The sequence below is a fragment of the Heloderma suspectum genome, chromosome 1 (genome assembly GCF_057233095.1).
Source record: "Heloderma suspectum isolate Gila_16-S chromosome 1, 16-S_ref, whole genome shotgun sequence".
NCBI classification, from domain to species: Eukaryota; Metazoa; Chordata; class Lepidosauria; order Squamata; family Helodermatidae; genus Heloderma; species Heloderma suspectum.
In genome coordinates, this window is record NC_139458.1 from 351,254,132 (window position 1) to 351,276,938 (window position 22,807).

Below are 22,807 nucleotides of genomic sequence, written 5' to 3' on the forward strand. Positions count from 1 at the left end.
CGCTCCCTGAAATATTGAGGTCCCAAGCCGCTTAGGGCTTTAAATGTCATCACTAAAACCTTGAATTCTGACTGGAAGTGTATTGGCAGACAGTGCAATTTCTTTAAAACTGGTGTTATATGGTTTTTATGAGGTGTTCCGGTCAGCAGTCTAGCTGCTGCACTTTGCACTAGCTTCAACTTCCAAGTCGTCTTCAAGGGCAGCCCCACATAAAGTGTACTGCAATAGTCTAATCGGGAAGTTACCAGCGCATGTACTACTGTGGCTAGGTTATCCCTGTCGAGGAAAGGCCGTAGCTGGTGGATCAGCCGAAGCTGGCCCCAAGTAATCCAGGCCACAGAGTCCACCTGGGGCTCCAGTGACAGGGATGGATCAAGGAGTACCCCCAAGCTACACACCTGCTCCTTCAGGAGGAGTGCAACCCCATCCAGGACAGGTCACTTACTCAATTCACTGACTCAGGAATTACCAATCCACAGAGCTTCCATCTTGTCAGGATTCAGCTTCAGTTTATTGGCCCTCATCCAGCCCATTATAGCCTCCAAGCACTGGTCCAGCACCTTCACCACCTCAGCTGACTCTGACAACAAGGAGATACATCAGCGTACTGGTGACACCCCACCCCAAAACTCCTAATGACCTCACCCAACAGCTTCATATAGATGTTGAACAACCTGGGGGATAGAATAGAACCCTGTGGCACCTCACAACTTAATAGCCATGGGGTAGAACAGGAATCCCCCAATGCCACCCTCTGGAATTGGCCCTGCAGGCAGGAATGGGACCACTGTAGCACAGTGCCCTCAACTCCCATCCTGCAGATCCAATCCAGTAAGACACCATGATCAATGGTGTCAAAAGCCGCTGAGCGATCCAGGAAGATCAACAGGGTAGCACTCCCCCTGTCTTTCAACTGGAGGAGGTTGTCAGTCTGAGCAACCAAGGCCATTTCAGTGCCATACCCTGGCCCGAAACCAGACTGAAATGGGTCCAGATAATCAGTTTCCTCCAAGAACATCTGAAGCTGCCCAGCCACCACACATGCTCAAGCACCTTGCCCCAAAAGGGGATATTGGCAATAGGGAGATAGTTCTCACACACCTCTGGGTCCAGGGAGGGCCTCTTCAGGAGAGGGTGAACTACAGCCTCTTTCAAGGCAGCAGGAACCACCCCCTGACAGAGCGAAGCATTTCTACTCCCTGGACCCACCCAGCCAATCCACCCCTGCTAGATCGTATAAGCCAAGATGGGCAAGGATCAAGTTTACATGTGGTGGGCAGACTGATTCAAGTGTACTGTCCACATCATCAGGCTGTAACAACTGAAACTGATCCCAGGAAACACAACCAGATGGAACACTGGACACCTCCAAGACTCTGCGATAACTGTGGCGTCAAGTTCTGAGTGAATATGAGTGACTTTCTTCTCGAACTGCCTAGCAAATTTATCACAGCAAATGACCGAAGGTTCCAATCCCAGTTTCTCTGAGCCTGAGCAAGATCCCAAAAGGCCATTCACCACTCGGAACAATTCTGCTGGGCAACATTTCAAGGATGAAATAGTAGATGTATAATAAGATTTTTCTGCCATTGTCACTACTGCATAATAGGCACAACAAAGAACCTTTGCTAATCGTTGGTTGTACTCGCTCCAAGACCTGCGCCACCTGCACACTAGCCATCCTCCAGCCTGTTTAATTGCCCGTAAATCTTCTGTAAACCAAGGTGAATTACAGGCTCCACAGCACTGCAGTGGGCTGTATTCACCATACAGGATCATCACAAAACACTTGAAATCCAAAATCTCACACAGGGACCTGGTTTGCAAATAACACTAACCCACAGCTTATTTAATCCATGGGTTGTTAAATTCTGGGTTGCCGTGATGTGTGATCCCAGCCGAGTTAACAGTCCAACTCAACCATTTGCTGCACTAGCAGACTTTTAGGCATCAATAGCTACAATATTTATGCTCTGTAACGCCCTCAGAAGGTCAACACTGCCACAACTTTATAACTTCAGCTACTTCATGTTAGGGAGCATGTGAAAAACCATACATATACTACATTAAAGCCTGACCTGAACTCCTAATTCAGAATTAATCTGGCAGCAGTGACTGAGGAAAATAGTGATCAGGTCACACTATTTACTTTGCACTACTGAGAAAATGTCTAGTTATCATTTTGTGAGTCACTTCCAAATCTGCCTCAACAGAGTTTGTTTGGCTCCAATGCTATTAATGCTCAGGACAAATTTTCAAAACAGCATCTGACTATCTTGCAGTTGAGTTGAAAATGACTAGGCCAATTCATATTCATAGCAGTGCAATAGGCTCATTTATCCTCTGCTAGTGCCAAGCATAAACTTCAAGTCTGCATTCCTAGCCTGGTGTTTATCACCTCTCTAAATCTTTACCTAGCTGAGTGTAACTGGCTACTAATCCATGTTCAGCTTACATTCTTTCTCTGGGCATCGGAAAGTTATTTCAGCAACAATCCTTATGCCAGTTAGCTGTAAATCTTTAGGTTCAAGGTATTGTCTCTGATCACCACTAATGCCTAGAGTTCCTGGAGTTCCACATAATTCATCTTGCTTTGGTAAATTTCCTTGTTTGTTCCTCACTGAACAAGGCAGGCTGCATTAAAATTGGAGCACCATTAAGGGCGGCGGGGGAAAAGGTACCATATGCACGGCCTCAGTTCAAAATGACCAGCTTAAAGAATTACTCAAATTAAGGGGAGTGGGGACAGAAAGCTACACACGTTATCAGTCGGCCATTTATTTACACACACATATTCCATTAGCAGTCAAATTCTGTAATAAACATTTCAGTAACAATGTTGCTATGATATGAATGGTGGTCTATTTTATCTAACCATCCTCTTGACTTTGTCTATAGCAGCCTTCCCAGCCAGGCAGGGGATGATGGGAGCTGTAGTCCAACACTTCTGGTAGGCAGCAAGTTGAGGAAGGCTGGACCATGGAATTGGTTCAGGAAAACTCATGGAATAAAATGTTCCTTTAAAAAAAAAACCCAACTGTCTTTTACCTGATGAATTTCTGTCCTTCTCAAAAGCAGGAGGCAGCCAACTCTAAGGAAGTCTTGCCCCCAAGACAATATCAAAATGTGTGAATTCCTGGGGGCTCTGAATTTCCTTACTCCTCAAGTGAAGCTCAGGGCTTCTCTGAGGCGAGTGCCACTGCTGACTGAGAACATGTCTCAGTGAAACAAAACAAACCAGTAACACATATGACTAAATGCAGCAACAGCAACCAGCAAAAAGCTGTAGTTTCTGGAAATCTGACAAACTGGACTTAATGAACTGTGAGAAATCTCAACCTTTCTGCTTTGCAGAGAACAGATATAAACCAGGATTTCCTTTTCTCTCCTTAAAGCTGTCAACTACTAAATAACTGTCAGCTCTCAAGATTGTTGAAGTGTACGACAACTAATGACAAGGCATGGATCCAACAACTTCAAATATCAGCTGTAACACTGACCTGTGAGCCACTGTCCTACTGGGACCAGATTCCTCTTTGCAGTTACCTGGCTCTGAACAAGAAGGATCTGCAAGGGACAAGTCCAAGAGAACCTAAAACCACACTAAAAATTTAGCTAAGGTCTTGAGCAGTGAGGTGCTCCTTTGGGGTAGCTTTAGGAGACACCCTGCTGGTTCCTGTGTTCAGATTCTCCTAAGAATTTAGACACATCCCTGGGATCATTTGACTTTGGTTGGCAACCCAACATTTGGGGGAAAGCAAGTGGGATATTTACCTGTTAACTGTACACATGTACACGTCAATGCAAAAAAGGTAATACATTTGAACCATGACATAGGCCTTTCCCTATGTAACAGGAGATATTAAAACTGCCATTAGCACTTAAGGTTTAACTTGCAGTTAACACCAATGGAGTAAAATCTCTCTGGTACATGGGGATGTCTGTATTCTCCTTATTCCATTTGTACTGAATTGCTTTATTACCTAAAGTGTTTAAAGAGAGAGAACACACACATTATCACGTTTACTATACCTAAAACAACTCCTGACCCATACTAACCATTCACTGTGATTGCTAATAAGGAGATTCCTGGGTTATTAAGGGCTAAATTCATTGAATATTTTCTCATTCCATTAATCTTCCTTCTAAAATCCTATATTGTGTAGCTTTACGTCTTTGTCTCTCTTTTAAATATATATATGCCTTTATTAGCAGTCCAATATTTGTGTTCCTCCAGCAATAAATGTCACTTTATCATGGAATTTAGTTTTGTTTTTCAGAATCATCTGATAACTGGATGAAGCTTTAACCTCCAATTCTTAGTAATAAAAGAACAGACTTACCTTTGGCTTTGGAACAAAAGCTTGACCTGGAATCGTGAAACACTTATGAACAGTGCACAGGTACTGAGACATAACAGAAAGTCTGCTTCGCTGCCTGGTTCCTGTACTAGCTGTCAATCTCTGTGCAAGAAACAAAGAGTTCTTATGAGTGAATTCATCCAGGCTAATCAAGTGTTAATTTATAACATTTAACAAGTCATATTTAAAACTTAATAAAACAGAAGAGCCTTTCAGAGCATTCTCTAAACCTGGAAAATTATCAAATGGTTTCTGAAGGTGTCCATTAATATCTGTTTGAGAAGGACATAAATATACTTGTCAATAAAATAATTAAGGACAGATCAGGGATTTACTGATGCTAATAGGCCTCCATACAGAGAAAGAAGGTTAGCACAATGACCTGTCACAAATACCACTATGGCAACCAGATGCACAATGAAGCAATATTGTTTTTTAGTTGTTGTTTGTCCCTACTAAGAATGCTATTCAAGAATGCCACTCAAATGAAGCCTCTTATAGTTGAAGTATATGAAAGAAAATATGGATTCATCACAATCACATTTCTACACTTACCAGAATCATAAAAATTAACATTAAATACATTTTAACCTAATATCTCAAATGCAGTATTTCACTAAATTTCCCAAACCAGACTTATACCTTCATAGGAGCATGCAGAAATACATTCTAAAGATTCTAGCTCAAACATTTTATAAAGGCAAGAAACAAAAGCTAAAGAAGTATCAGCAAGTAAAACACTTACTCAATTTCTGACTTATAAATGCTCATAGTCGTAATAGTGTTTAATCTGCTGTTCATACTGAGCATAGGGAGCTGCTCAGTGCCATCAGATCAACATCTCATGGCACAGGCAGGAGCCTTGATAACTTTAACATACTTCCTGCTTTGACGGGCAATCCATTGTCTACTCTATACAGCTAGTAGAGATAGCTTCACACATCTCTTATGACAGCAGCACCACATTACAACAGCCTATAAATGACAACTCTTACTTATGAGCCATATAAAGTTCGTATCAATATATTTAATGTACAAACTATTAGTCCTATCTTTATTACTTTTTGCCCTAATCTGATACCCTAATCCAGCAATTAGTTTGTACATGCATTACAGGGCACGCACCCATCCCTTAGTAAACTGCCAGGATGGATTCATGCAACATATTCTACATGGGTCTGCCCTTAAAAAGCCTCTGAAAACTTTGACAGGTGTAAAATGCTGCCACCAGCTTTCTGACTAGGACTGGACACTCGGAGCATATTACTCCAGTGTTATGTGATCTGCACTGGTTCCCTATTTGTTTCTGAGCTCAATTTATGATCCTGGTTCTTGCCAATAAAACCCGAAATAGCTTGGGACCTGGGTACTTGAAGAACTGCATTCCCCCTCATGCACTCTTCAGGTTCTGCTCCAAGAAGTTCAGCAGGTGTCTACCAGAAGCTGAGCCTTTCCAGTGGTGGTACCAACCTTACGGAATGCTCTCCACAGAAAGGCCCTAGCTGACACTATATGCTTTCAGGCACCTGTTTTTTCCAGAAAGTTTTCATAATTGGCTGAGACTGTCTAAGCGCCTTTGTTCCATTCCTACATTTGCTGGTTAGTGTTAGGTTTTGTCTTTTGCTGCTATGTTGTTTCAGGTGCTGTACTGTTCTTTATTTTTTGTGATTGAGGATACACTTTTGTTGAATGAGGCATGTTTTTGTTTTAAAATTTGAAAACCACTTTGAATTTATTTTATAAAGAAAGACACGATACACATTTTTGAAATAACAACATTTATAATATTAATAAGGCAGCACTGCACACCCACCTATATCCACTGTGGATCCATACTGGATTCTGCTATGCACAAAGGAGTGACAATCCATTATGCACAGTCAGATTATTATCCTCTGCTATTAGACATGAATGGCTATATACATGTATATTATGTATTTATTAAAGTATTTTTACCTACCTATACCTAAGTTCAAGCCACTCACAGCAAGAATACCATGAAATATTAAAATACAGTAGAATAAAAAAACACAGTAATCCAACACTAACCAAACAGAGCACCAGACCAAGAGAGAAAAGGTTAAAACAGGAACAATAAAATACAAGAAATCCAGGAGCGATGTAGGTGAGGTGGTAAAAGGCCTTTAAAGGTCAAAGACCTCTTAAAACAAGAAGGTTTTAACACAATGGCAGAAGGCCAATAAAGAAGGGGCAAAGCAGATACACCCAGAGAGTGAGTTCTAAAGTCTGAGCATGCAAAAGAAAAGGGCCTCTCCCTCATTCCCATCAAACCTGAATACAGAACCAACAAGAGGGCCTCTGTAGATAAACATAATGTGAGGGCAGGCACATATGGGAGAAAGCAGCCTTTCAGATACTCTGGTCCTGAAGCAAATAGCCCTCTCAAGATCACAACCAACACTTCGAAAAAGGCAGCCAGTGGAGTTGTTTCAGCAATGGAATAACATGCTTCCAACACCTGGCTCCAGTCAGCATCTTGACTGCCACCTTTTTCACAAGCGGAAGTTACTAGACATTTTTTAAAGACAAACTCACAAAGAGTACATTGTAGTTGTCCTGGCACAACACAACTAGGCATGTGTCACAATAGACAAATCTGTGCACTACATCCTTTTAGAACTCAAGTATCTCTGGATTGAGCCCGCTACACTTAAATGAAAATAGTGTTGGACTAGAACCAGGGAGACCCAAGTTCCAGTCTTCACTCAGCCATGAAACTCAAGTGGTTACATTAGGTTCATCTTGTCCCACAGCCTAATCTATCATACAGGGATATTTTAGGGATAAAGAAAGGATACATCTGCGTGAGCTCTTTTGAGGAAGGGCAGAATAAAGATGTACTTAAATTAAAAAGACTTTACAAAGACCAGAAAAATCTCAACAGCAACTACCAAAACAAGCTCATTTTATTACCATGATCATGTTACTGTATTTTATGTAGCTTCTGGTCTTATCAGCTTAGTACAAGAAACTTAGTCCATGCTATTTTGCATCTCATTTAAGCTATGTTATGCACAGAAACACTATAATCTGCATGTCACGTACAAGGAAAAAACTTGATAGCATATACAGCTGGTTATAGCTATATAAAGCACAGGCTTCATTTCTGTTCTCAACTCTTCGTACTTCCTCCTAGTTGCCAACATACTGCTCTCCTTCATTTTCAACCTGTTTTAGCTTTGAAAGCCTCATCCATTAGCCATATCGCTATGCTCAGAATAGCAGCTCACACTATCAATTATTTTAGCAAACCGAACTGAAGCTTTTGTGCCAAAAACCACATGGAGTGAGAGCAGATAAAAGGAGTCTGCTTTGTCTCACAACCACAGTGTCTGGAGAGGTTGGCTCTGATGGCCTCTACACCTTGACTTGAACATTAAGAACTAATCTTGAACTTTCACAAACTGCACTACAAAAGATGTAATATAGAAAATGCCAGGCTCAGGACCAACTGTGATTGAAATACTCTTCTTTGTCATCTAGACAGATCTCCAGCATACTGAGTAAGTGAGACAGATCTGAGTGCCTGGAAATAGGTTTTGGTATGTGTATTGCCACTACTCTATGACCAAGAGGCTCTTCTGGAATAACTACATTCAGGAGCCATGGATGTACATGCATTTCTGATTCCTAACCATAGATTCATTAGCATAGGAGCAGGGTCTGCATCCTCTGTAGCATTTGAGGACCTCCTGCCTTCGCTGTTGAGGGAAAAAAACTGAAGAGGGGAAGAACAACCCAACCCCCCCCCCCCCGATTCAAACCCGTCTGCACAGAACCCGGGGGATAGTGACTGTAGTTGTCAGCTGCTATACTCCAGACCACAGTGTGTCTGCAAAAGAGAAGATGCTGTGGTTTCTTTGTAGCTGCCTGGTTGTGTGTGGTATGTGGGCGGTGTATAGGCTGGGTGATGTCATACGGCCATCCCTGTGCATTTGTTGGTGTTTTCGACATATAGCTAACATGGAGGAATCATTAGTGAACAATAACTGGTGACTGATGGCAAGGTTACGGATATGTTTGCCAATTTAACTACCGCTTTTCTGTCTACAGTTATTGTTGCACTGGTTAACCACAGAATCATGTTTTATGCTGCACTGGCATTAGCCCTAGCCTAGGGGCCACCTTACATATTACCACTGTAGGATTACTTTATAATTTGTTGCAGTTCATAACATCGTTTCTTCAAAAATTCTTGAGTTCGGGAACTAACAGGAATTACTTTTATGATTATAAGTTCAGCCTTTTAAACACAGTATTTCAATTACTGTGAAAGTAAACTCAAGTAATGCCATCTACTCATTTCATTTAAGGTGGAATGTCAACTTAAGCTGTACAGTCAACCTAAGCATACAATCCAAGTTAACTCTTTTTGTTCAGACAATGAAGATAGGTTCCATCCCAATGTCACGTTAGCAGACTTCCTCTCGCACCTCTCCTTCCCCTGCATCTCCCCAAATCTACTCTGGAGGGTCCCACGACCTTCCTGGAGCAGATCTGGAGGGGTGGGCAGAGGAGAGAGGGAATCAGTTTCATCAGTGGTGTCTGTTCTGCTGGCAGACAAACACAGACAGATGCAATCCAATGGTTTTTGCATAGTGGAAACGCAATTATCCCCTCTCTCAGTAAGCTAGTATAGACTTGAGTACAAGTATAATCAGGTATAAAATAAAGAATTGTTCCCTCTAACAGTAAACTCAGCTGGTAAATGCTGACAGGACTGTAGCCAAAACAAGGCCACTGGGAAAAAAGAGGGAGGTAGCAACATGCTTACGGAAACCCCAAGGTTTGCAGAAGTACAAATATATATATATGTATGTATGACAAAAAAAACTAAGGGGAAAAAGACCCCCAAAATATCCTAGTGAGGACTGAGCATGCTTAGTGGCCATAGAATGAGGGGTGGTGGTGGTAAGGACAGGTCTAACCTTGAAGAGGCCATGGCTGGCTGTAACCCTGAATGGGAGCATTCCACACTACAAACATTTTGCTGCAGACCCCACTTATAAATAATCTATTTCTAAATCTCTACATTGGCCTTTTAGTTAAGATATGCCCTAATTTAGAGAAACGGCCACATAACTGCACTTGCAGAGTTGCCCCTCCGAACTGGTGATCACCCCTTGGGTAACAGGACCAACGGCAGCGGAGCTGGGTCCCCGTCCCCCCGATTTTCAGGAGGGGAACTTTGAAAATATAACACAAGCCAATGGAGCCCATTGCGCCATTCACTTACATTAGTTTTTAAAAGTTTTTGAAATCTTTGTTTTTGATTTTACCCCTACCCCTGATTTCCTGATTTCTTTTTATTTCCCCAAGCCCTGTTTTGTGCAAAACAGGGCTAGGGAAACAAAAAAAAAAATCAGACCCAACCCCGATCGTGAAGGGAAGGGGGCACGGGCAGAGGCCTGGGCGCAATCACGAATGACAATCATGGCCCCACTGGGCAAGAGTAGCAGGGGTTCCTGCCACTCTTGCCGAGCAGCTTGCTGGCTAATGCTCTTTAACCACAGTGGAGTGCCAGATGACACAATAAGCCACAGTGGTTTAATTAAACCTTACTGCAGTCAGTGGCTTATGATGATCACTTATTTTGGCTAAATAAGCTACTCTGGTAGGGGAAAAGTGCTTCCAGATGACACAATAAGCCACGGTGGTTTATAAGCTACTGTGAGTAGCTTATAAACTACAGTGGCTTATCACGATGTACGAACCCAGTCTAGGAGAATTACCTAGGTGCCAATGTAGGGGGAACAAGCTTTTTGCAAGGAAGATCATAGACACAAGAAGAACAGAAGCCAGAACAGGAAGCTCAAGGGACTAGCGCCAGGAGCTGCCTGATCATTCAGTGAGAAATAACACTACAATGTAAAATAGGAGATATGGGGTTGAGTCTTGCTCCTGGGCGATGCTGAAGTGATCTCCACAGGGCAAACCTTACTTTTTGAGCATTCTTCCAGCAACAATGATTTTAGATATTTGGGGGGGGGGGGGAAGCTGGAGGGGAAAGCAGCAGGGCAAAACCTGAACTTGACACAGCATAGAACAATTCCTTAATCATACAGGGGAACACAGACTCATGCTGTGGTCCCTGTAGTCTCCCAGGGCCCTAGCCCATGACACATACCCCTCCTTCTCAGGCCCAAGCACAGCCATACAGACCAGAAGTATAAAGTGGGACTGTAATCCCAAAGTATATCACAGGCTCAGTAACAAGAGGGTTTTCATTCAATTCCTTGGCTATGTTCATCCTTAGTACTGCTTTCCAAAACTGAAGTATCATTGCACACTTCCATAAGAGGTGCACCAAATCAGTCAAACCAAAGGAAACACCCCTTACCTGTCGTTATCCACCTTATACTGGGATAGGATTGCTCCCAAACTTCACTTCTCTCTCACCACCATCCCCCAACAGCTTCCTTGTCATACACCTGCTACACCCACCCTTTGCCCCTTGCATTCGCAGTGTTTCACTAATGTGTGTATCATGTATTGCCAGTGTAAGCTCTTTATGTAAGCAAAACACTGCACTCCAACAGCACCCTGGGTAACTTAGGAGTGATCCTATCTCTTCCAGTGGTCATAACGTATGGATAGAATTGCTCCTTTAGATTCTGTTATACACATCTATACTCTGGCAGATGTCACTCAGGTTTTTGTCAGAATTTCCTTATGAAGCTATTATTAGTTAGAAATTGATTCCCTTTAGAATAAGTTTGTGGAAAAAATGGGAATTTTTATCTCAAGAATGGATTCAGTGAACTGGAAGGCCAAGGACTTCAAAATAATACCTTCTTGTACTTGGAGAAGTTAAACATTTAGATTAGCAAAGCCTGTAAGATAAATTTGGTGAGCAAAACTTATTTCCTGCACATCTAGAGATGACTGAAGAGGGGCGGTGTGAGTGGAAAGTAAGGATGAACGTTACTGGGAAATCTGGCCCTTTTTGGGCTCGCTGGATTTCTGTGGTGCCAAGTTGGAGGGAAAAAAAATTTGTGTAAATAAAATTTGTGCAAATTTCAGCTGCAATTTGCATAATTTGCACAAATCACAGCTGTGCAAATTTTATCTACACAAATTAAAAATGGAAAATCTGCAAGCTCACCCAACTCAATGCAGATTGAGTTGGGCCAGCTCACGGGAAACGAGCCAAAGTCCAGGAGGCCGAGCTAATGAAAGCTCAGTGAGCTCCACCCCCCAGATGTATTTCTCTGACATCTCTAGAGGAAAGAGCAGCACACTAAGATGTATAGCATATTAAGGGAGCAATCCTATCTAGATCAACGGTTGCCTCCGAGCCTCATTTTTGCCACTCCGCGCTGCTCTTACAAGCATGGGGCCAACCTGTGCTGCCTACGATGCAGTGCAGGAGGGGGTGGGGGTCAGTTCTCAAGGAACCGACCTCAGAGTGTGGGCTCTGAGGTTGGTTCCCAGAAACCGACCTATCCTGTGACTGTCTAGCCGCTGACTAGCGGCCATAGGATTGCACCCTGAATGGTCCTAAAAATCACAGAAACCAATTAAAGCTCATCAGAGGTTTCTTCATTTACGTATTATAGACCTTATGATTTAACAATTTATATTATTTAATAGATTTATATACCTCTTACCATATTTAAAAAACATCTCTTAAGCAGTTTACAAAGAGATATAAATACATTAAAATACGTTGTGATACACATTAAGGTACTTAATAATTGCTAAACATTTATCTAAAACACTGATAAAGACATTAAAACCAATACTCACATCACCATAATTAACAAACAAACTGGGCAAAACACTCATTCAGGGAAGTCCTGGGTAAAGAAATGGCTCTTTAATTAGCCCCTAAAGCATGCTACTGTTGGGACCTCCCGAATATCAGTGGGGAGGGCATTCCATAAGGTGGGTGCCACCATAGGGAAGGCTCGTTTTCAGATTGCTGCAAGATGGCAATCTGCAGGCTGTGGTACAACCAACGTGGCCTCCTCCAATTATCTTAATGTTCACACAGGTTTGTATTGGTAAAGGCAATCTGCCAGGTAACCTGGTCCCAAGCTGTTCAAGGCTGCATATGCCAATGGCAAGACCCTGTACTCAGCTCAGTAGCTAATAGGTAGAGTGCAGTTGCTTCAACATCTGTGTAGTACGTGCATGGCCAGGCGCCCCGCTCAGCAACCTGGCCACCCATTCTGCACCAGCTGCAGCTTCCGGGCCAAGCAGAAGAAGGGTAGCCCCACATAAAGCACATTAAAGTAACCTAAACACGAGGTTACCAATGCACGTACTTGAGTGCCAAGAAATGACATAGCTGACATATTTTAAAATCAGTGGTCTTTTGCAAGTCCGCCTACCGCTATGGAATTCCCATTGTAAATATCCTTGTCAGTTTGTCCTCTGCACACTCTACTTCCTTTAGCCCAGCAGAGCCATACTCCCTACTTGTCAAAGAATGTGTCAATTTCATCCTCCACTTCAGCATTTCCAATTTTTTAAAATCAGACAACTGATAAAAAATATTTAAAATTACAGTCCCATTTGCACAAATTTTAAGAGCCAAAAGATAATATTAAAAAAAACACCATGATTCCATTTGTGCAAGTTTAAAGACCCAGAAAATAATTAAACAAACACGATCCCATTTATACAAATCATGGGATGTGAAAAAATGCATCTATCTATTTAATGTGTGCAAAAAAACACAAACATTTCTGGAATCTGAAAAAAAAAAGTCCACTGCAGTCTGCCGCAGCTTACCAGAACAGAAACACTTCAAAATCCCATCGGGCTTAAACGGAACAGAATTCCCAGTGTCGCACATCCCTTGCTGACTTACCAACTGGAGCTGGTAACAGACACTCCTTGCCACAAAAGCCGCTTGGGCCTCTAATGACAATGAGGAATCTAGCACCCACAAACTATGTGCCTGTTCTTTCTGAGGGAGTGCAATCCTGTCTAGAACAGGCAAACTCCCCAGTTCCCATACCTAGAAACCACCCACCCGGAGAATCGCTGTCTTGTCAGGATTCAGTCTCAGTTTGTTGGCCCTCATCCAACCCATCGCTGCATCCAGGCACCGGTTCAGAACATGCATGGCCTCTCCTGATTCAGCTGTCACAGAGAAACAGAGTTGTGTATAATCATACTGATGACACCTTGCCCCAAGTCTCCTAATGACCTCCCCCCGATGTTACATAGCACTGGGGACAAGAAGGTACCATGCGGCACCCAACTGCCAGGGAGCCAAAGCACAGTCCCCTAACGCTACTTTCTGGAATCATCCCCACAAACAGGAACTACTCTAACACAGTTATTCCAGTTCCCAGCTTGTGGAGACAATCCAAAAGAATACTGTGGTCAATGGTATCAAAAGCCACCAAGCGATCAAGCAGGAAAAATAGAGTCACAGTCCCTGTATCTTTCTCCTGCAAGAGGTCATCCACCAGGGCAACCAAAACCAATTCTGTCCGAAAACCAATAAGGCAATAAGCAAACTTACCTCCCCTACTTCCTTCTGAAAGGTCAGAGTCATCTGTGTCCTACCATAACGAAAAGGTCCATCTCTATTGGATATCTTCTCAAGCCACTTGATGATTAGAGGGGTTGAAACACTGAAAGGCAGATTTCCAATAATATGTATGCCTGGCGGATCTGTAAGAAAGAGAAAAGGAAACCTCTTCAAAAATCATTTCTATGTGACTAGTTGGTCACTAGTAAAAATGTGTTGCATGCTGACATAGAGTACACAACCTATGCATGATCCACAACAGTGTTTTTTCTTCACACATACGCACTATTGTTCACGTAAATAGAATTAATCTTCATCTGGATAGTGGAACTGAATAGATCCAAAGATGTGGGTCAATTTCTTACCACGTATATTCCTCAATCTCAGTGGATTCAACTGCCCTGTAGTGTTTCATCCCCATTTCTAACTTGCTGTGAACTGCAGTATATATACTGACAGTGCTGTGGTCATTTTACCCAATGGCATGGAATAGGAAACTGAAATTACTATGCACCAGGATCCTAGCACCCCCCCAAAAAATGCTATTAAAATTATTTATTGTTCTTTATGTTTATAAACGCTTAGATGTTCTTTCCATTTGCTGTGAGAAAGAGACATAGTGAATGAAATATAGCATTTTGTCTTTTTTTAAATGTCATATTTGTGTGTACAAAAATTGTACATGTTTCACAAGCCTAAACTGTGGTACATATAATTAGCAGTTAGAACTTTCATTATGAAAACCATCAAAACTGTTCTTCTGTTCATAATAGCTATTTGCTCAGTTCATGTTGAACAATACTTACTAATCAAGCACATGGCGTCCCTTTAAGCAGATAAATGGGGGCTAATTCACTATTTGAAAATCGTTGCAGCCAGTCTCACAGATCTCATCAGGTGGCAAAACTTACTGACACTTCTCCATTAAGAATCTCCAATTTACCATTTCTGAAGGGTAAGCTACACAGTATGCTAAATGCATCATTAGCAATCATGTCTGTGTTTTTCAACAAAAAATAATAGTAAGTGGAGAGGCAGTGATTTTCATCGGGACTGCAAAGTACAGGGATATGAGGTTTTTGCCTTTCCTCCTCTGCTGAGGATCCAACAACATTCGAGTCCTCTCAGCTGCTACTAGCCCCAAAGGGAAGCTCAAACAACATTCACAATTGCTTTGAGGAAGCATATACTCATGCCAATATAAGCCAATACTCAGAGAGATATTCAAAAATATGCAGACTCTTTGGAGTTCAGTTCTACAAACATGCAGCTAATAATTTAATTTAGGAAGTTCATATAAAAACGTATTCTAAATAACTATAGTTCTAGGATACTGACCATCTTCCCAGTTCTTCATAAGGTGCTCTGGAAAAGCTTTACCCAACTTATATGTTAAAATATCTCCATGAACAATACGAACTTTTCCTGGAGCAGCATCAGATAGCATCTGAGGTTTTTCAAAGGAAAAAAAAAATTCATTTAACTCATTTGAAAAGAATACTTTTCTGAACATCTGTAAAGCACAAATATGTACTCTTGAGATGCATTATATTAGGATATAGAATATTCAAATCAGGCAACCAGACATGCCATAAATAAAACTAAAGAGAATGCTAATGAGTCAGAAACATAAAAGGTACACAAAGGCAATGATTTAAAGATTTTATGTTGACAACCATTACTCACACCCTGTGAGAAAATGAAGCAGGACTGAGACTTCAAATGCAAATAGCATTTTAAAGTCTGACATGAACACTGTATTATAGGTTGTATCCAGCTGCTGTCCCTCTAACAACAGAAGCCTCTGCTGGATCAAAGAACTTTCCATAAGCAGAGTGACACCAATTCGATACAACACTATATCACTTTTCCATATAATTTATAAAGTATAAATGAACAAAATGGGCCCACCATCTATGTAAATGTATTTTCTGGGGCTCCACTGCATTATTAGAACAAAATGGGTTAGATCCAGACTTAGTCATACTTAAACTGGGTTCAGACGACATGATAACTCACAATGGGTTAAATAAGACTGGGTGGTTTATTTAACCCATTGAGGTTATCGTGTCATCTGTCAGGATTTTTTTTTAACAATTGCTTAGTTGGCCAAAATAACTGACTCTTGATAACCCACCGTCTGCAGTAGGAGTTATTTAACCCAACATGAGTTATCGTGTTGTCTGTTGGGCACCGTGGGTTATTTTGGTCGCCTACAGAGTTCTCAAGCAAGAGCAATGCAGATCGCTACTGCTCCGTTCCTCACAGGTGTTCTCTGTATAATGGAAACATCTGAAATGTCTATTTGGGCACTGTCTATGGGGGTAAATAAGCGATCATTCACCAAACAGCGAAAATCCCATGTGCACCAAAAAGGGGGTGGTGGCGGCTATAAAACCCTGGGGGTTTGCAGGATTGCGACCGAACTTGACACACTGCCTCCCCTAGCCAGGAAGCACCTGACATACCATAAGAACCCTCAATTGGGCATTTCCCTCCACCACCACCCTCCTGTTGCTTGCAGATTCTCACTAAACTGCTTTAGTGCCAAAGTGGAATTGCGCATCCCTACCCCACCCCGCCCCAAGGAGGCCACCTATGAATTTTTGTCCCAGTCCTGCAAACTTCCAAGGCATCTATGTCAGCAATGGCTATGGGGGAAAATGTGCAGTTGAGGGGTTTGCTGGTGTGTCCAGTGCCACCCAACTAGGAGAGGCTGTGTGTCAAATTTGGTCCAGAACCTACAAACCCCCAAGGTTTTATACCCACCACAACCTTTTTAGTGCACTTGGGATTTTTGCTCCAATGGGGTAATTGTGCAGGGTACTGATGGTGGATTGGGTGCCTCCTGACTAGGGGAGGCTGTGTATGAAGTTTGGTCCCGATCCTGCAAACCTCCAAGGTTTTCTAGCCGCCATCCCCTTCATGGTGCACATGGGATTTTCACTCCTTGGTGCTTGCACAGAGTTTTGATGGTGCATCAGGTGCCTCCACAAAGAAGGCAGGGACCTAACAGAAGCAGATGAGATTAAGAAGAGGTGGCAAGAATACACAGAAGAACTATACAGGAAAGATCTGAATGTCCCTGATAGCCATGATAGTGCAGTCACTGAACTTGAGCCGGACATCCTAGAGAGTGAAGTCAAGGGGGCCTTAGGAAGCATTAGTAACAACAAAGCTAGCGGAGATGACAGTATTCCAGCCGAGCTATTTAAAATCCTAAAAGATGATGCTGTTAAAGTGCTGCATTCAATATGCCAACAAATCTGGAACACTCAACAGTGGCCACAAGACTGGAAAAGGTCAGTTTACATTCCAATTCCAAAGAAGGGCAACGCCAAAGAGTGTTCAAACTACCGCACAATTGCGCTCATTTCACATGCCAGCAAGGTGATGCTCAAAATCCTACAAGCTAGGCTTCAGCAGTATGCGAACCGAGAACTACCGGAAGTACAAGCTGGGTTTCGAAGAGGCAGAGGAACTAGAGATCAAATCGCCAACATTCGCTGCATCATGGAGAAAGCAAGAGAATTCCAGAAAAACGTCTATTTCTGCTTCATTGAATATGCTAAAGCCTTTGATTGTGTGGATCACAACAAACTGTGGCAAATTCTTAAAGTGATGGGAGTACCAGACCACCTTACCTGTCTCCTGAGAAACCTGTACGAGGGTCAAGAAGCAACAGTAAGAACCAGACATGGAACAACCGATTGGTTCAAAATTGGGAAAGGAGTACGACAAGGCTGCATATTGTCACCCTGCTTATTTAACTTATATGCAGAGTACATCATGAGAAATGCCGGGTTGGATGAATCAGAGGTCGGAATTAAGATTGCTGGGAGAATTATCAACAACCTCTGATATGCAGATGATACCACCCTAATGGCAGAAAGCGAAGAGGATCTAAAGAGCCTCTTGTTGAGGGTGAAAGAGGAGAGTGCAAAAGCTGGTTTGAAACTCAACATTAAAAAAACTCAGATCATGGCATCTGGCCCCATCACTTCCTGGCATATAGAAGGGGAAGAAATGGAAGCAGTGACAGATTTTACTTTCTTGGGCTCCAAGATCACCGCAGACGGTGACTGTAGCCATGAAATTAAAAGACGCTTGCTCCTTGGGAGGAAAGCTATGGCCAACCTAGACAGCATAGGAAGAAGCAGAGACATCACCTTGCCGACAAAGGTCCGTCTAATCAAAGCTATGGTTTTCCCAGTAGTAATGTATGGCTGTGAGAGCTGGACTATAAGGAAGGCTGAGCGCCGAAGAATTGATGCTTTCGAACTGTGGTGCTGGAGAAGACTCTTACGAGTCAGTCCCCTGGACTGCAAGGAGGTCAAATCAGTCCATCCTAAAGGAAATCAACCCTGAGTGCTCATTGGAAGGACAGATAATGAAGCTGAAGCTCCAATATTTTGGCCACCTAATGCGAAGAGAAAACTCCCTGGAAAAGACCCTGATGCTGGGAAAGACTGAAGGCAAAAGGAGAAGGGGACGGCAGAGGATGAGATGGCTAGATAGCATCACGGATGCAATGAATATGAACTTGAGCACGCTCCGGGAGAGAGCGCAGGACAGGAAGGCCTGGCGTGCTATGGTCCATGGGGTCACGAAGTGTCGGACACGACTGAACGACTGAACAACAAGTAGCCTCCCAGTTAGTAAAGAATGCAGACAAGTCAAGTAAAATGTATATTAGAATCATCTTCCCTGAGAGTAAGGTAGCCAATATCAAAGCATCACACAGATAAAACACAAATAGACAGTGGTCTCAATATTTATGATTAACAGTCGATTCCAAATAATTTGTACTAGAAAGTGAGTCCACTGAACCTAATGGGACTAACTTGTGAGCAAACAGGATTAGGACTGGGCTGTAACAGGACAACTGAAATATCTTGCTTAAGACACAGGCATAAATGGGATATTAAACCTTTAGCATAATTTAACTTGCAAAATTAATACTATCGAAAGGAAATCTTCAGCAAGTAATTGGATACCTGGAGTCCTGGAATAAAACGAGGATCTTTCTCAACTAACAGAAGTTCTGCAACATCAGTGTTCAAAATGGCTCTTGTGATTCCTCCTGGCCCAGGGCCTACCTCACACACATAGGCACCTTTCAGATTGCCAGCACTTCTCACTATCTTATCTGCAAGAAAGGACACATAGACATGGCTTTTCTTTTTCAAAGCACTGAGCTCAACTGTTTATACACATAGAGGGAAACATAGGAGGAAAAAAGCATGCTCAAGCTGGCTACTTTTATTTTGCAGAAAAAGCAACCACGGGTTCCAAATCTAGAATGAGTTCCCAACTCATAAGAACCACAAGCTAGTTTCCTGCCAAAATCAACCCACTGGTCGCTATTTACTCCTGAAGATGTTCTTTGAAATAAACAATACAGTTGGTGATATAGCAATGGGGCGGGGCAGGGGTGGAGTGTCACAGCAGAAAACTAGCCTGGGGCTCCAGTCCAGATTGAAGGCACATTCCATATTGGGCACCCACAACTGCTTTTTCTTAAAAATAAAAGTGGCCAGTTGAAGCACACTTTTTTTAAAGAAAGGCATGAGCCCAACATTGGAGTTTGCAGCTGTCAACATTTTTGGTACTCCTTTCTAAAGCTAAATTTCAGCCAGAGACTAGTTTCCTTACCCTTTTCTTCATCACAGCTTCTCTCCACCACAGTTGCATGACAACAACTGCATCACGATAGATTTCATACAAAGTGAAAGCATTGTACTGCCACAGGCTAGTGCCAGATAATGCAGCATACAATTTCTCTCTCATGTTCTCATCTAATTTTATATTGTGGGCTAGGTCTTTTAGAAAGAATGTTTCAGTAGCCCCAGCTTTAATGACTTGCATTTAAAAGGATCTCAGGAATCGGACTGGGAAAAATTCTGCATAAGTGAGATGCTGCCAGTTGGAGTAGCCAGTGATGTCCAACCGTTTTGGTTAGAGTGCCTTACGTGCCACAAGTCAAGTTCAATGCATGAAACAGGAGTGCTCTAGCATGCATCACAGTACACACGCAGCCCTCATGTCTTGGCGTAGTTTCCTTCTATTCTTCTAAGCTACATGAGCAGCATAGCATGAGAGAGATAAGCAACAACACAGGCACAAAGCAGGTGGACACAAACTCCTGCTTCCTGGGCCACCTGTAATACGTTACTGGGTAGTATCCAACTGTGCCCCAGTGCTAGCGCGAATGATACCGCGCTAGTGCAAACCAATGCGTGTGCAACATAACTAGCGCTTGTTAGGGCAATGGGAAAAAGTGCCAGTTTGGGAATGGGAAAAAGTCCCAACTTACAATATTACTTAAAATATCCTGCTACACTTTGTATTGTGCCTGAAGGTCAGTTGAAGAAGTTTCTAAATCATGAAATGGCGGAGGCATGGCTGAACGTAAAAATGTGTGAGATTTCTGTTACAACCCCATGAACTAGAATCTTTAAACAAGCTTTGTTAACTGCTTGTATTTAGTCTACATGATCCAGGCTAGGTGAGAAGATAAATGATTATAAATATATTCATTTATTCTCTTCCATCTTTCTTTTTTTCTTGCTTTTCTTTATATTTTTATTATTTTTTATTTCAAAAAAGATATGGTATGCTGTCTTTAAATTTATTTGAGGGTAATTGCACACATGCATTTATATATCTAGTATAAAATATATTACTGATTGTTGAAGTTTAAATTTTATTATATAACACCATATTGCTATTAATTATTATTAAAATAATTAAACCAGCCTGTTTAATTAAACGAGGCTGTTTCCCACCTCCCAGCTGAGCAGAGCAGAGCACGCTGCTCCAGCTGGTCCAGGGACTACAGAAGCAAGCAAGCTCCCAGAGAGCGAGTGACCAGAGCGAGCAAACAGGGGGAGCAAACAGGAGTTGGCCAGGGGAGTTGCAGTGGTTGAAAGGAGACAGAGGCTAAGAGTGGGACTCTGCTTTTAACCTCTACTGAGTAGAGGAGCAGGCACAAGCTAGTCTAGAACAATCACAAAGCTAGACACAAAAAGGGAAAACAGGCTATGGAAGGACAAGACTCTCCAGTGGTGGTGACCTGCAAGGTGCGTGCAATGTTTGTTTTCTTGCCTGAGAACAACATGGCCTACACCTGCAACAAGTGCAAGTTGATCATGCTGCTGGAAGAAAAAGTAAGTGGACTGGAGTGGCAACTGTCGACCCTCCGGGGAATAAGAGAACACAAAGAGTTCTTGGACAGAATGGGGGAACTACAGCCGCAAAGGGAAGACCAGAAGCTTGAAGAGCAACAGCGAGATGAGGCAGTGGGAAATGCTGAGGTGAAGAAAAATGCAGTAGAGGACACTCCTTGGGAAAGGGTGACAGTAAGGAGAAGAAGAACTAGATGCCACTCTGCGCCAGTGGAAGCAGTGGAGCTGTGGAACCGATTCCAGGTACTTGCAGATGAGACTGGAGGACAGCCTGCAGAGGAAGAATCACAGGGGAACCTACATGAGAGTGAGCAAGAGGCTGAAGGTCAGTCAAACAGAGGCGATGAAACCCAGGCCTACAAGAAGAAGAAGAGAAGAGTGGTAGTAGTGGGAGAGTCCTTGCTGCGTGGGATCGAGACCCAAGTATGTTACGAAGACGCGTGGACTCGCCAGGTGTTTTGTCTCCTGGGAGGACGAATTAGAGACGTGACTGAAAGGTTGCCTGCACTCATAAAGCCCACTGACTGGTATCCCTTTCTTCTCATCCATGTGGGAACAAATGATACCGCCAAGCGGAGCTACGAAGAAATCACGTCAGACTTTGAAGCTTTGGGAAGGAAACTCAAGAACTTTGGGGCCCAGATAGTTTTCTCATCCATCCTTCCAGTAGTTAGAAGAGGGATAGAAAGGGAAAGAAAAATACTCCGGGTGAATGACTGGCTACGAAGGTGGTGCCGACGAGAGAGATTTGGATTCTGGGACCATGAGCTATACTTCCTGGAAGATGAGCTGTTGGCAAGGGACGGGTTGCACCTCACAAAGGCTGGGAAGAATGTGTTTGGCCACAGCATGAAGAACTTCATCAGGAGGGCTTTAAACTGAATCATATGGGGAAGGGAGATGTAATGTTGGGGGTAACAACGGACGTAGGCGCATGCACTGCAATGGAGAGAACAGCTCTGATAGCGCCCAATAATAGTCTTCAGACACATGTAGGAAGAAAGCCAGACTATGAAGCACATGGTCTTCGATATCTATATACTAATGCCCAGAGTATGGGAAACAAACAGAACGAACTTGAACTCTTAATACAGGAGGGAAATTATGACTTGATATGTATAACTGAGACTTGGTGGGATGACTCTCATGACTGGAATACAGCAATTGAAGGATATAACTTGTTCAAAAAGAACAGGAGGAACAGAAAGGAGGTGCGGTTGCACTGTATGTGAAAAATACATATCTCTGCACAGAAATACAGGAGGATGAGCTTGGTAGCCCCATCAAGAGCATCTGGATCAAAATAAATGCAGCAAAGCATAAAAGGAACCTGGTGGTTGGAGTCTACTACCGGCCACCCAACCAAGGAGAAGATGAGGATGAAACTTTTGAAAAGCAAATAGCCAATGTTTTAAGGAAGTATGATGTAGTAGTAATGGGGGACTTCAATTTCCCCAATATTTGTTGGGAGACAAATTCTGCAAAACATGGCCCCTCCAGGAAATTCCTGGCTTGTGTGGCAGATAACTTCCTCCTACAGAAAGTAGAGGAAGGAACTAGAGGATCGGCTATCCTTGACTTGATCCTAACCAACAGAGATGACTTAGTGGGTAAAGTAGCAGTTACAGGAACTCTGGGGGAAAGCGACCATGTTGCACTTGAGTTCTTGGTTCTAAGGGAAGCAAAAGCTGAGTGTAGTCAAACACGTACCCTGGATTTTAGGAAAGCTGATTTTAATAAACTCAAGA

General features: G+C 42.7%; 1 protein-coding gene across 5 annotated transcripts in view; it reads right to left on the bottom strand.

Annotated features, from left to right (window-relative positions):
- Window positions 1–22,807, bottom strand: part of TFB1M (transcription factor B1, mitochondrial) — a 55,868-nt gene that overhangs the window by 27,667 nt on the left and 5,394 nt on the right. For all 5 annotated transcript variants that reach the window (XR_014786740.1, XR_014786739.1, XM_084827880.1 and 2 more), the window contains exons 3-6: window positions 18,870–19,021; window positions 15,211–15,319; window positions 13,864–14,015; window positions 4,344–4,463 (exon numbers count right to left, since the gene is read on the bottom strand). Coding sequence is in view for 3 of the 5 variants with exons in the window: in XM_084827880.1 (XP_084684006.1) it covers window positions 4,344–4,463; window positions 13,864–14,015; window positions 15,211–15,319; window positions 18,870–19,021 (533 nt within the window). In the remaining 2 variants the exon portion in view is untranslated. The remainder of the gene's footprint in view (window positions 1–4,343; window positions 4,464–13,863; window positions 14,016–15,210; window positions 15,320–18,869; window positions 19,022–22,807) is intronic.